General features: G+C 45.5%; 1 protein-coding gene across 1 annotated transcript in view; it reads left to right on the top strand.

Annotated features, from left to right (window-relative positions):
* Window positions 1-15,608, top strand: part of SLC39A10 (solute carrier family 39 member 10) — a 79,641-nt gene that overhangs the window by 59,463 nt on the left and 4,570 nt on the right. Inside the window, exon 9 of the mRNA XM_090045211.1 lies at window positions 13,793-13,983. Coding sequence (XP_089901337.1) covers window positions 13,793-13,983 — 191 coding nt within the window. The remainder of the gene's footprint in view (window positions 1-13,792; window positions 13,984-15,608) is intronic.

Below are 15,608 nucleotides of genomic sequence, written 5' to 3'. Positions count from 1 at the left end.
GACTACAGGGCTCTGGGTACAAGGGTGAAGGGGACAGGTTCAGGTGGTATTCTCCTCCATCCTTCTGGTCAAGGGAAAGGTCCCAGGCAGGAGCAGGAGCATCCTGTAGATAAATGCATGGCTGTACAGGTGGTGTCACCAATATGTCTCTGGTTTCTTTGACCACGGGATGTTCCAAGAAGAAGGATTGGTAGGAAGAGATGGGATCCACCTGATGAAGACAGGAAAGAGCATCTTCTCAGACAGGCTTGCAATCTTAATGAGGGCTTTAAACTAGGTTTGCCGGGGGATGGAGACCAAAACCCTGAGGTAAGTGGGGAAGCGGATGACCTGAAGGAAGCACAAACAGGAAGAGGGGTAACAGTGGAGACCTCATTCTTCCTGAGAAAATAGGGTAACCAGCTAGCTACCTCAGGTGTCTGCACTTGAATGCACGGAGCCTGGGAAACAAGCAGGAAGAGTTGGAAATCCTTGCACTGTCACAGAACTGTGATGTGACTGGAATAACAAAGACTTGGTGGGATAGTTCACATGACTGGAGCACTGTCGTGGATGGGTATAAACTGTTCAGAAAGGACAGGCAGGGGAGACAAGGAGAAGAAGTTGCACTTCATGTAAAAGAGCCATATGATTGCTCAGAGGTCCAGTATGGAACTGGAGATAGGCCTGTTGAAAGTCTCTGGGTTAGGGTCAGAGATAAAAGCAACTTCTGCCGTGATGCTGCATTGGGTGTTTTCTATAGAGCACCAGAGCAGGAGGATGTGGTGGATGAGGCATTCTTCAAACAACTAACAGAAGTTTCCAGATCACAGGCCCTGGTTCTCATGGGGGACGTCAGTCACCCTGACATCTGGTGGGAGGACAGTGCAGCAGTGCAGAGGCAATGCAAGAAGTTTTTGAAGTATTGGGGACAACTTTCTGGTGCAAGTTCTGGAACAGCCAGCTGGGGGCCGTGTTCTTGATGTGCTGCTCAGAAATGGAAAAATTGGTGAGGAATGTAGTAGTGGATGGCCACACTGCCACAACATGATCAAATTCAGGATCCTGAGGAAAGGAAGGGGAGCAATAGAGTAAGGACTCTGGACTTCAGAAAAGTGGACTTCGATTTGCTCAGAGAACTCTGGGCAGATCCCTTGGGTCTAAGGGAGAGAGAAGTCCAGAAGAGCTGACTGTATTTTAAAGAAACCTTACTGAAAGTGCAGAAACAAACCTTCCTGGTGCACAGAAAGACTAGCAAGTATGCCAGGAGACCAGCTTGTCTTAGCAGGGAACTCTTCAATAAGCTAAATCACGAAAAAGAAGCTTATAAGTGGAAACTTGGACAAATAACTAGAGAGGAGTATAAGAGTATCACTTGGGTACGCAGGGATGAAGTCAAGAATGCCAAAGCACAATTGGAGTTGCAGCTAGCAAGACATGTGAAGGGTAACAAGAAATGTTTCTATAAGTATGTTAGTAACAAGAGGAAGGTCATGGAAAGTGTGGGTCCCTTACTGAATGGGGAAGGCAGCTTAGTGACAGAGGGTACAGAACAGGCTGAAGTATTTAATGCCTTTTTCACTTCAGTCTTCACAGGCAAGGTCAGCTCCCAGACTACTGCACCTGGCAGTACAGTTTGGGGAGGAGGTGAGCAGCCAACTGTGGCAAAAGAGCTGGTTAGTGACTATTTAGAAAATCTGGACATATACAAATCCATGGGGCTGGATGGGATGTACCCAAGAATGCTGAGGGAGTTGGCTGATGTAATTGCAGAGCCCCTGGCCATCATCTTTAAAAACTCATGGTGATCAGAGAGGTTCTGGACTATTGGAAAAGGGCAAATATAGTGCCCATTTTTAAGAAAGGAGAAAAGGAGAATCCAGGGAACTACAGACCAGTCAGTCTCACCTCAATCCCTAGAAAAATCCTGGAGGAGGTCCTCAAGGAATACATTTCTAAGCCTGCAGATGAAAAGGTGATTAGGAACAGTTGGCATGGATTCACCCAGGGCAAGTCATGCCTGGCCAACCTGATTGCCTTCTATGATGAGATGACTGGCTCACTGGATGCAGGGAGACCAGTGGATGTGGTGTACCTTGATTTTAGGAAGGTTTTTGATTGTTTCCCACAGCGTTCTTGCAGAAAAGCTAAGTAAGTATGGGTTGATTGATGAATGGAATGTAAGGTGGGTAGAAACCTGGCTGCGTCATCAGGCTCAGAGGGTAGTAGTCAATGGCTTAATGTCTAGTTGGCAGCCGGTATCAAGTGGAGTTCCCCCAGAGTCAGTTCTGGGGCCAGTTTTGTTCAATATCTTCATCAGTGACCTGAAAGGTGGCAAGGAGTGCACCTTCAGCAAGTTTGCAGATGACATCAAACTTAGGTAGTAGATATGCTGGAGTAGATATAGGGTTAGTGATAATGGGACACTTTGCTATGGAGTAGATTCAGAGGGCACATCTACATGTATGCCGGACTGCACAGTTGTTATTGCTGTCATTTAGTGCTTAAGCAAGTACTAAATGACTATGTAATAACCAGTGTTACTGTGCAGTCCCAATGCTGCACAGGTTTTTTCGTGTTGCTACTGTGCAATAGCGTTGGTGTCACAGTTCATGCCCACTGATGCTGCATCGCTCTAGCAGCAAGCTACAGCAACATAGCTTGTTGCTGTAGCAGCATAGCATCTCGTGTCAACGCACCTGGACGGACCTAGACAAATTGGAGGATTGGACCAAAAGAAATCTTATGAAATTCAATAAGGACAAGTGCAAAGTCCTGCACTTAAGATGGAACAATCCCATGCATTGGTACAGGCTGGGGACTAACTGACTGAGCAAGAGCTTTGCAGAAAAGAACCTGAGGGTTACAATGGATAGTAAGCTGAATATGAGCCAGTGGTGTGCCCTTGTTGCTAAGAAGGCTAACAGCATACTGAGCTGCATTGGTAGGTGTTGCCAGCAAATCAAAGGAAGTGATTATTCCCCTCTATCTGGAACTGGGGAGGCCACATCTGAAGTAATGTGTCCAGTTTTGGGCTCCCCATCACAGAAAGGATGCGGACAAATTGGAGAGAGTCTAGTGAAGAGCACTGAAAATGTTTAAGGGAGTGAGAGGTTGAGGGAACTGGGCTTATTTATGTAGAGAAGAGAAGACTGAGAGAGGAGTTAATAGCAGCCTTCAGCTACCTGAAGGATGGTTCCAGAGAGATTGGAGCTAGACCAGGGGTGGGCAAAATACAGCCCATGGGCCGGATCCGATTTCTGGTGTTTGTCCAGCCCATGTCAGATCCCTTGGTCCTGCCTGGCCCAGACACAGTCCAACTGTGGCATGTCCTTCTACTCCTGGGCCCGCAGCATGGCTGGGGCAGCTCTACAGCTGAACTACCTTTCTAGGCAGTCCAGGTGGTGGCAGCTCCTTCTGGCTGCTGCCACTGCTGGCTCCAGCCACTCAGTACCAGCGAGGACCCACGTTGCACAGCCCCGACCCTGCATGCCCTGTACCTGCTCTGGGCTTGCCCACCCTGGGCTCAACAGTGGTGGCGCTGGACAGAAACTGTTACTCAGTGCAGAGGGAAGAGCAGCCCCCCCCCGCGCCACCACCAGGCCATTTCTGCTGCAGTTGCCCAGAGCCCACATTGAGCTGCCCTGTGTCAGGCTGCCCAGCAGGGCAGCGGTGGCAATGCAGAGCACAGACACGGGGCATCCTAGCACAGGCTCTGGGTGGCTGCAGCAGGGAATGGCTGGCAGCGGTGAGGGGAAGGGGCTGCTTTTCCTCCCATGCTGAGCACCGCCCCTGCTGAGCCTGGACGGGTGAACTCAGAGGAGGTGCGTGGGGTCGGGGCTGTGCAGTGCGGGTCCCTACTGGTACTGTGGGGCTGGGGCCAGTGGCACCAGCAGGAGCCCACATCATGTGGCCTGGCTAGAAAAGCAGTCCAGCTGCAGAGCCTCCCCAGCCTCGCTGCTTGCCCAGGAGGCGGCAGGATGTGCCATGGGTGGGCGGTGCGAAGCAGGCATGGGGCACACCAGGTCAGAGCTGTGCCTGAGACCCCAGTGGGAGCAGATCAGTGGGAAGAGTCCAGAGCAGACATAGGCTGGGCTGAACACTGGCACTGGTGGGGAAGTGCTGCAGAATGTTTGGGCTCTGGTCTGTTGTGGGGTGAGGGCGAGTGCTGACTGGCTCAGGCTGGTGCAAATGGGGGGGCTCCCATGCACACACCACATACCCACAAACCCAACAACTACACCCTCCCCTGCACACAATCAGAAGCCCCGCACACATACCCCCACACACACGCGTGCCTCTGGGGGGAGCCCTGCTCACTGGTAGGTGCACACACCCCACCATATATGCACACTCACACACCCTATGCATACCCCACTCCCCCCACACATAGCTCCACAGCCACCCTCCTTCTTCTTCACCCCACAGCCCCCCTCGCCCCCACGCACCCCCACACCCTCTTGCATACCCCACATACACACACACCGACCAGTAGCACCCCACAAACCCCATACCCATGCATACATACCCTTCCACATGCCCTCAGTATACAAGAGTAAGCCCTCATTTTGAAGTATTATGCTGTCACCTCTATAAACACCACAGAAATGCACTCAAATCAGGAAAAAAAAGTTTTAAAATGAAATTAAAATGTTATTGTCAATGTTTGATTTTTAGTATACAGTTTGTTTGTTTTTTCCAGTTCCAAGATGGCAAATCCCCTTCCCAAAAGCAGTACTTCTGGGGGCAAGGGGAGGGACTTTTGGTGGGAAAGGTCAGGGGTTAGGGCAGGGCTGGGTAAAATGCAGCCTGCAGGCTGGATGCAGCCCGCCAGACCATTCTATCCAGCCCGTGGGGCCCCTAAAAAATTTAGAAAACTAATATTCATCTGCCCTGGGCTGCCTGTCATGAAGCCCTCAATGGCTTGGCAAAACTCAGTAAGTGGCCCTCCGCCCGAAATAATTGCATGCCCCTGGGTTAGGGGGTGGGACTTCTGGTCCCAAGATGGCAACCAGGGGGGTTGCCAGTAGTTCTCAGTTGGGAGCTGCCACCACTGCTGCAGGCAAGATTATGAAGAGATCTGGCATAAGTGCACATTCTTCTTATGTTATAGTTCTCTGATAAGCCCGAAGCAGGCAGGAGTGCCACAGGCCTTCCTAGTTTGACCCTGTAGGCATCTCCTGGAAACAACTGTATGGGGCAGGTTAAATCATCTTGTGCTTCTCTGCTTCTGACAGGAGCATCGGGGAAAGACTGGGAATGGCTGTGGCATGACTGGGCTCTCTTGCCTGCTTTAGAGTTATCGGATAAACAACCCAGAAGAAATGTGCACTCATGCCGCACACGTGCACTCATGGCCATGCACACCTAGTGCACTGCTGTGCACTAGATGTTTGTGGCACTTCTGCCTGCAGCAGCCCCTTCATTGCAGCACTCTTGAAAGGATCTAATGGCATCCTGGCTGAGAAACGCACTGAAAAGGAAAAAGTTAGGATTCAAAACAACCTTCAAAACCAGAGAAACAGTAACCTAGGTAAACCAGAGAAATGGTAAATAATCAGTCAAAATCCAACAAGGACAAATGAAAAATTCTGCACTTGGGAAAGAACAATTGCATCCACAAATACAGACTGGGGAAAGACTGACTTGGGTAGACTTCAGTGCTGCAGAAAATGATCCAGGAGTCACGATGGACCAGTGATGTACTGTGGGTCTCCGCACCTGGGGGCCAATACTTGCATTCCCCCCCCCCCCAATGGCAATACTTAAAGTCACATTGTGCGCTAAGAACTCTGAAGGGCCCAGCCGGTGCGTGGGGGTCATGCCCCCTCTCCACCACCATATGGTCCATTGCAGTGGCAGACCAAAGCTGAATAGTAGCCAACAGTGTGCTCTTATTGCAAAAAAAAAGAGAAAAAAGGACTTCAGCGTACTGGATTGTATTAATAGGAGCATTGCTTGCAAGTCAAGGGAAGTGATTCTCCCATCTGTTCACTGGTGAAGACTCGCATGAAGTAGCTGAAATTTTAGGCACTGCACTTGAAGGAAGATGTGGGCAAATTAGAAAGAGTACAGTTGAGAATAACAAAAATGATTATAGGCCTGAAAAGCAAAATCTCTAAGGAGAGGCTGAAAGAAAAGAATATAGTTTGGAGAAGAGAGGACTGAGAGGAGATTTGATAGCAGCACTCAAATACAAGGAAAAGGGCCAGTAGTCTTTAATTGAAGGAGAAATTTAAGTTGAATATTAGGAATAATTTTCTCACTATGAAGGTTGTTGAGCATTGGAAGAGATCTTGGAATCTCTACCCTTGTAAGTTATTAAGAGCAGGTTAGACAAACACCTGCCTATGATGCTTCAGTCACAGATACCTTGAGCAGTGGACTGAGCTGGATGTCTACCCCTACTTTCCTATGGTTTTGTAAGATAATGTTTTGGAAAACAGGTTACATAGGCAAATTCATAGACTTGGGGTTTTGGGGGGAGGGGTTTAATATGATATAGAATGTCTTGGTTTTGAGCTGCTGTTTTGGTATATATTATGAAAGAAAGCAAGTGTGGATTATTGGAGTCTATAAAAGTCAGTGTGAACAGGACATGTGCCATCTTCCTTGTCCACAAATGGGGGTTTCCAGGCAGGTGTTTTTATCAGAAACTATTGCCATCACAACAGATTTTTTAAAGCAGACCCTGTTTTTAGTGTCAAGTAACACTGGTGAAGCTACCACCACCTTGAAGGGTGTAGTGGATGCAAAGTTGTCTGTAACTACTTAAAACAGTATGATTTTTGCAGGAGGTTTTCTTACAGCTCACTATAGTTTGGGGGCTGCAATGTAATATAAATCAGTGTATCCTTGAGCATTTTTCTTTGCTGAATTACACCTCCATTTGCAGTTTTCTCCAGCCTTTGAGAGTTGGTAACTTGAATACCTCCTGAGCACTATTTTCTGAAGCCATATTCTCACTTCCAGATTTATTTATTTTTTTAAAAGATAGAAGGAAAGGGTAAAAATGAGTACACCAGAAATTTTAAAAGGAGAAAAACCTATCAATATTCTTTAAGTTACTGGTATTCTCTTTCTTCTTTTCATTCAATATTTCTTTGCCTATGTGCTCTCCAGTACTTCCACAGCAAAGGTTTGTCATAACTTCTGGCATTTCAAATAAGTATAACCTGACTGACTGCTATAACTATAGCTATAGTTAGAGCCAGAAAGCAGGACTTAATTGGGGGCCAATCTGTGCCCCTTCAAGGAAAGCTTTAAACAACAAAATACTTGTAAAGCTTTGCAGTCCTTTGAAAAGTCATTATAGAAGTGTGGCTACTAATTAAGACTCAGTCTTCTAGGTAATAAAGGACACATACAGAGTGTAAAAGATACATGGGAGGTAATGGAGCAGCTGTCTGCAATTGGAACACAGCGCTACGGAGCATTTAAGGCAAGAAGCGAAGCTGCAGGGCATCTCAAGGGATTGCAGTATAGGCTGTTAGAATAAGAATTTTAGTCAGGATAATGGGATTAATTTAACACCTATTCAGGGAAGTGCCCATGGGAATTTCTCCAGAAGTTCCAGAAACCATAGGAGTTGCCTTTCCTTCAAAAGAAAGGTTTGGGGAAGGGCCAGTGATGTAGTTATTCTGGGCTGGAGAGTAGATTTAGGTGAGACAGCTTATATTAGTTGTATCTGCTTTGCCAAGTTTAGCTGTAGACCCCGAAGAGAACAAATGTCTCACTTCCTGCTCTTGGTTGCTTCAGGCCAAACTAGACGAGCACAGCAAGGAACTGCCTCTTTAAACCCAGCTCTCAGGTGGAGGGCAACATCCTTTCACTGAATTTTAAAGGTTCACTTACTGTCGCTTTCAGGCAGGTCAAGAGAGTTTGAGGCAGCAATATATTCCTCCTCTCCGTGCTATGTTGAAAGCATATGCAGGTGAGAAGGGTGAGGGGGGAGTTAAAGATTAGCATGCATTTCTGAATAAACTAACTTTTAAAGAACATGCAGCCATTCCTGGTGAGCTAAAGTTACTTTCCTTTCTTTTTTATGATTCAGACATGCCATTTAATGCCTTCAGAAATACAAAATGTATGGTCATTGTCTCCGTACATTGTGAGAAACTCTGGCCCAGATCACTGGGAATATATGAAAGGCAGGATTTTCTTAGTAATATCTTCTGTTGAACCAATGACACGGATGGGGGAGAAATTAAGCAGCTTTCAGGCATAAAGTGCCCTTCATTGGTCCAAGTAAAAGATATTACATTGCAAATTCTGCTTTCTCAGTTCTCAAGGGTATGATCTCTTCAAATTTTCCTAAATTTGCAAAACATTCACTTGTCTCATTTTCTAACAGTAATGTATGAGGGATCACTAGGGGGTTATTCTGAACTTGGCTGAACCTGATAATCTTTTTAAATTTGCATCTGTGAGAGCTGAACTCAGTTTAACTTGTAAAATCAGAATGATCGGACTGAGATATCACAGTGCCTTTTCCAAGTATGACTCACAAACGTTGCTAGTTCTCAGTTTTCTCCTGTACCCTAAGGCCTTATTTTTGGGCCTGGGCGTGCTTTTATTAATGTCAGTGGCAAGACACCCATTGACATGAGCAGCAGCAAGTTTCACATTGCACTAGGCACATAACTTCTTCAGCTACAGCGTGGGTAATTTTTTTCCTCTGCCAATCCATAGCCCAAAAGAATCCATCAGTTAATAACTTCTGGCAGATAAGGGGGGTCCAACTTAATTTCTCTTTCTTATAAAAATGCACTTTTATATAGGCACACACATGCATGCATATGTATGTGTGTTAGGCAATATATATATTCGATTATATCCCTTTGCCCATCACCCTTAGTCTATCATTTGTCTGTGTATATTGAAAAGTCTCTATGACAGGAATTGTGGTTTTGTTTTCATATATATCCTATATAATGAGTTCTTAATCCTGATTGAGATTTTTGGGTACTACTGCATAATACTGAATAGTCAGAGCAGCTAGAAATGCAGAGCAGGGTACCTTTCCCTGTTCATGAGCATTTCGGGTACAGTAGCTCCCTAGTAGAAAGGGGATAATTAGAGGGTAAAATACTATTACAAGGGATTTATGGGTTTGACAGTTGACAACTAATCTGTTTAAATTTTGTTTATATGGGGGAATGGTATAGTGTAATGGTAGGGATGAGATAAATGCTGAAAGATCACAGTTTTTTGAACACAGTAGACAGCAGAGCTCCAGCTCCTATCAGAAACACAGATGACAGATCCATCAACCTCTGACTATCCAGAGTAGATGATCTCCTCTGGGAGGCCAAGAGGACTACATACTGATGGTCATCACAGTAGTTCTTTCAGACCTACACTTCCCTCAAGCCAAACAATTCTTTGATTTCAAGTTTTGTGTCAAGAAAAATACATTTTAAACCAAGAAATGCTGTGTCTTAAAGGCTTTTGTTGTGTATCTCCATTTAGATTATTTGCAAACTTTCTCTTTCTAGATAAAATAATTTGACTAGTGTTTTTACTAAAATGACTGTATCTTCTTTGTTTCCTCTTGAATTAACAGGATTTAAAAGGTGACTGAAATGCTAGTTAGATGAGAATCTTTAGTCTCCATCTACTTTTTAAACTGAGGAAAGAAAATAACTTTAAAGAAAGCAAGCATGAAGTAGAGATGCTGAAGATTTCAGCAATTACCTCAGGTTATTAGGGAGGGAGCTAGGTTATTTTACGAGCTGGTGCTCCTCGCAGGATTCCTGAGTTACAGCAGAAATTGCAAGTGAAGACCAATATAAACTGAATAATACCCTCCTGTTTCAAATCTAGGTGCTTAGGAGAAAGAGTCTTGATGAGTTCTGGGGAAACTTACCAGAGAGACGTGACTGGCGCCTTGCCACTGTTGGCTCAAGATAGTATTTCTGTCACTTAAGTTTCACATGGCAATAAGCTAATTTGTTTTGTGTTTTTCAGTTCGGGTGGTTGGTTTTTTTAAAGGTATTTTGGGGCCTAACTATCAGAGTGAAAAACTTGGGCTATTGCATATACTAATTAAGAATAAATGAGAACAGTTCTGTTTAGTGACTAGGTAGTAAGATTTTTGTGTACACTCAGAAATAATTTGCAAGTCAGATTAGGGTGTCCCATTTTAGTTTATAGGCTGTTTTAAAGTTCTGCAAACTTTCTCAGATTCGCTTTCTACTGACAGTAAAACAGTTAAGACCAATTCATTCTATATTGGTGCATACACAACTTATGATATAGCTGGGGCTGGAGTAAATACACAGATCAGGTAATTTAGTGTTCAGACAATTTGTAGTTGTGAACGTAATTGAGACTGGAGCGAAGGTTTTGTCTACCTCAGAAAAACAAATGAGAAATAGCTCATTTTTGTTCTTGGGGTGAGGGAGGAGGGGTTTGGGTTTGTACACGTTTTTTTCTTGACCGACAGTCAAACTGAACCACCCCTTTGCTTTGTTCTTACGTTGACACCTTTGCATGATTTAAGAATGTATTATTTCATTTTACATTAAACCTATTCCTAACAGCATTAAATTAATTGAGAATAAGTACCTTCATAGCCTTTCATATTGGTTTATCTAGGTGGATTTAATCAAACCTATATTTAATATGGTATAATGTCTCATATAGGCAAGTTTTGAGTAGCCTGATTTACCCTCCCCCTTTCTCCCGCCTGCACAAGGCAAAGCTACAGCTTCCTTTGTGGCACAAAGTGCATTACTACAAGCATTTAAAGGCTTACAAGATTCACAACTATCTGTATCAATAGAAATTGTATGAATCATTAAAAAAGAGGCTCCATTGGTATTATAAATTCGAGCATTAGGAGAAAGCGTATCATTTGAAGTAAATCAGCTTGTTCACAAAGACGAAGTTGAGATGTTAGAACAGTTACCTCAGGGAGAGTAATTGTATGCGTGTGAACTTGCATCACATATCCTGCTGTCTGGGTGTGGTATTTTAATGCTCTGTATAGTTTGATCTGGAGAAAAAATTCTCAAGGGTGTTTGCAGTTATCACAATTCTTGGTGGAGGCTAAATGTGTTCATTCTTAGACAAAACTACTCATCTTTTGAACTTGGTATCTAATTGCCCTTTTACACCATGCAGTCTAAACTTGGTGCTGCTGTTGCCTGTTTTTGGATTCCTGTCTTCAGAGCTAAGAGAGAATTTTGGAAATGAAGTAAATAATTTGATCTCTTGTCAGATGATGTCTCTTTTTACTAGAGGTGTACCAACACATCGGTCTGATATTGGATCGGTACCATTATGAAGAAAATTTTCTATATCGAATATTGGCCTTATGGGGCTGATAATTTGGCCGATAAATACCTGTGCTGTCTGCAGCTACAGTGCAGCATGGAGCAGAGCTAGCAGTGTGGAGAGCTGTTTCCAGCTGGTAAGTGGGAAGGGGGGGAAGGAAGGGGCGTGGGGGGGCAGATCAATGCCCCACACTGTGAGGGGTGGGGCAGGGGCAGGGACAGGTGCCACCCAGCCGGGGGCAGAGGGCACGGAACAGAGGCACGGCTTGTAGGATTGGGGCATCTCCTGCCACTGCTTGCACCCCGGGGGGGGGCCTGTGCCCCAGATCTGGGTGGGGCAGGGTGGGCTGCAGCTGCAGGGTGAAGCCAGAACTGGGGCTGTGCGGGGTTCTTCTCGCTGGGGCCTAGGCTTGTAGCAGGCTCCAGCGGCGCTGGGAAGAAGCTGCAGCCACCCCAAATTTTGCTGCAGCTCTGCTCCCAGCCCCACACTGTCACCCATCACAGCCCTGGCTGAACACCCTACCTCCATCCAAGTACCGGGAAAGCCAGGGCTGTGCCAGGCGGTAGCACAGGGCTGGGCGCAGAGCTGTGGTGAAATTTGGGGTGGCTGCAGCCTCCTGCCAGTAACACAGTCACCTGCTCCAAGCCCAGCCCCTGGCCAGAATAGCCCTTCACAGCCCCAGCTCTGGCTCCCCCTGCAGCTGCCACCCACCCTGCACCATGCAGATCCGGGGGCACAGGTCCCCCTGCCCTCCTGGGGTGCAAGTGGCAGCAGGAGCTGCCCCCACCTTATGAGCCACGGCTCCATCCCGCACCCCCCCATACCCCACCTGGGCAGCACTTGCCCCTGCCCCCTCCCTCACTGCAGGGGGAATTGATCTGCCCCCCCACGCCCTTTCCCCCCCACCTCCCCTTCCGTCACACCAAACTTGCCACCTGGAGGGAGCTGTATCGGGTCAGTATTGGCTGATATGCCTCCTTAAATATCGGCTATCAGTATCAACCCCCAAAATCTCTATTGGTGCACCCCTACTTTTTACATTATTAGATGTCTAATACTTCTAAGCTCTTTAAGCAGAGATTAGTTACTGAGTAAAGCCTTTAAATCACAGGAAAAACAACCCTGTTCCCCAATGTTAATCTGACTGAAACTTGAAATAAAATTCCAGTAAAACTAGCTCTCACTATTCCTGCTTCACTTCAGATTGACTTGCCTAATTTCAGTAATACATGATAACAATGAAGTCTTATGTTCTCATGTAGTACATCAGTGTCATCTTATACCCCAAAAATTCACAAGGACTCAGCTTGAAGGAAACAGACCTGTTAAAAACTAATCTGCCAAATAAAATTTGGAACTAGTAATGCAGTAGATCCATGTTTCTGCACATCTGAATACTGGCAGTCAATACTGAATCCAACTAGAAGGCACAATCTGAGCCTCGTTACTTACACCTGTGTTAGCTTTGCAAATAGCCAATACTGGTATCAGAACAAGCATTTCTTCAAGCCCATGAGGAATAAATCAGTGTGGATATTGGCTGTTTGCGTGTCTTGGTACATCATTTCTCAGTTTCCCCTGCTGTAGTCCCTCTAGTGCTGAAGCCTTTTTTATCCTTTTGAGCACAAAGTAGAATTTGTCTAGGATATTAAATACTGGCAAAGCCAATCTTTTAAAGATCTTTTAAAAAATTAAAAATCCCTGAACTTCCCTTCTTTTGCACATACAGATTTCACAGCCTCAGTCAATTGAGGAGGGCTGGATTAGGATTCCTTCATAACTCTGTTAATGCTGCTCCTAATTAGTCAGCCCAAGTTATGAGCATCTTTGGAAGTACAGATCTCCTCCTTAATTAAAATATGTAATTGTAGTGTAGAAAACTCTCTAATCATGTACTGTTGCTCTTTCTCCCATCAAAGTGGCCATGGGGGACACTTTGGCAGTTCCTCTAGGTCAGGAGTCATCAACATATGGTCTGCAAAGCCATTGGATCTGGCCCACAAAGCCAGAGGGCTTTGCCTTTGCACACAGTCATGCTGCAACTGGGCAGTGAGGAGCTGTGCTAGAGTCAGGCAGCTAGAAGCTGCACCCACATTGCTGCTGCTGCTTCTCCCTGTCCTCCTGACTGCAGCATGGGCGCAGCTTTCAACCAGTGGAAACTGAATTGTGGCTGGGCAACTTCCAGCACAGCCTGTAATGCAGCTAGGAGGTGGAGAAAAGCGGCTGCAATGCAGGCATAGTTCCCAGCTGCCCCAGCCGTGGCTCAGTTCCCTGATGGCTGGAAGTTGCCTTGACCCCAGCTGGGGAACAGAAGGGAGAAGTGGTGGCATGTCTGGCCCTGGTGCAACCATGGGTAAGTTTCCCCGTTTTTGATATGCCACCAAAGCCACTTGGTCACTACTGGGATGAGGTTGGGTTGACTGGACTGGCTGGGCTGGACTGAGCCTTCAATTTATAAAGGTTGCTGGTTAGAAACTAATCTCTCAGAGAATGACAACTGTTTAAATGCTGCATTATTCTGTGTCTCTTTTAGGTGATTTTGCTGTGCTGCTTAAAGCAGGAATGACAGTAAAGCAAGCCATTGTATACAATGTCCTGTCTGCCATGATGGCTTACATAGGAATGCTGATAGGCACAGCCGTTGGACAGTATGCCAATAACATCACCCTTTGGATCTTTGCAGTCACTGCAGGCATGTTCCTCTACGTGGCACTGGTAGATATGGTAAGATTATTAGGGGGGCATATATTTTTACATACGTTGCCTTATGTATGTAAAAGCTAGGGTGGAGGGTTTTTAAGTTTGGTGGGGGGGGTGTTGTTTTTTGCTTTGATCCAGACTTCATCTTTTCTTTTTGTTTTGACCACCACATATAGGCAAACCTTTAGGTAGCCGTTCCTACCATGTTGTTGTTGAAAAGTGTAGCATATTCATAGAGGAAATCTTGAAAGATTTTCTCATATTGCACCGTTAATTTTATCCTGACCACATCCCTTCTTACACTTGCTTTTTTAAAACAATCCCATCCACTTTCCTCCACTGATAACCTGCTCCAGCTTGCATTTGTTTATGTTTATAATCTGGCATTTGGATACTCTTGAGTAAGTTTGAATGGACATCAATTCTGGTTTGCATAAAAGCACCCCTAAACAGATCAATTTGAACCTGTAAAGAAGGCAGCTGGTAAAAAAAAAAAAAATGTTACTTTGGCTGTTAAATCACTTTAAATTGCCGAGTTATGCAGATACCGCCGTTTCACTCAGTTGTCTGTCTCTGCCTCATTCTTGGTGTTCAGTGATTTGGTTGCTTTGGCCATTGGCCCATGCCTGAACTCCTAGGCCCTTTCACCTGTGGACACACAGATACATGTACATTGTTCCCTAGTGGAAAAGGGTGGAGTGGGGCCAGCTACTTTTTCTGTTGCTTCTGACAGCTGTGGCTGGGGGATGCAGTTACTGGTTTGTATTTGAAATTAACTTACTAGCATTCTTTATTACATGAATTTAAAGCAGGGGGAGAGAGGGCATGTTGTGCCTATGTAGTCCAGATCTGGTTTCCTGTTTGGAGAATTTTTTTGTAGTAATTTGTCCAGGGGCTTCTGTGGCTGGGAGCACTGTCAAACAGATAGGAGCTCCTAGCCAGGGGGACACGTGCACCCCCAAGCCTGGGAGCTGCCAGCTAGGAGATAACAGCTGCTGCAGTCTCAGTCACGGGGGGCATTGCATGGACTTCTGCAGCTGCTGTAATCAGTCATTGGGGTGCTTAACACCCCCTATGGTTGGGAGGGCAGCTGCTGCGGTCTCCTAACCATGGAGACGTACCATGCACCCCAGCAGCTGGGAGACCCCATTTGGTGCAGCGCCACAACTGGGAGACTGCAGGAGGTGAGGGGCCTCCCAGCCATGGGAGCTTGCTTCTTGTCAGTACAGAGTAAGGCACGTGCAGCATAGCAGGTGGCACCACTGTGTGGATCACACATTAGATCCCATTGCACCTTTTCCAGCATGTGTAAAAGGGACCCTTATAGGAATTGCATGCATTTATCTTCATGCCCTTCTTCCATAGGGATTTGTAATACTGATTTTCTTAAGTATTTTTTTTTATGCACATAATGGATGGATTAAAAAAAAAACCTCGCAATTTAATTTTGCATCTTTCAAGTGTACATTCCTCTTCCTCATTGTCATTGCTTTTTGATAGTCATTCTCCAAGTGGTTAGCTGGGAAGATATAATGTATTTTTCAAAATTTCTTACAGGTTTAGCTAAGTAGAAATTCTTTTGAATCCTGAAGTTAATGAAAATATAGCTACAGTATAACCTTATAAATGTGGCAGCATTGGGACCTAGC

The sequence above is a fragment of the Crocodylus siamensis genome, chromosome 4, assembly GCF_052110815.1.
Source record: "Crocodylus siamensis isolate JL-2025a chromosome 4, ASM5211081v1, whole genome shotgun sequence".
NCBI classification, from domain to species: Eukaryota; Metazoa; Chordata; order Crocodylia; family Crocodylidae; genus Crocodylus; species Crocodylus siamensis.
Note: the sequence above shows the minus strand (reverse complement) of the source record. Positions and strands in the feature narration are given on the sequence as shown.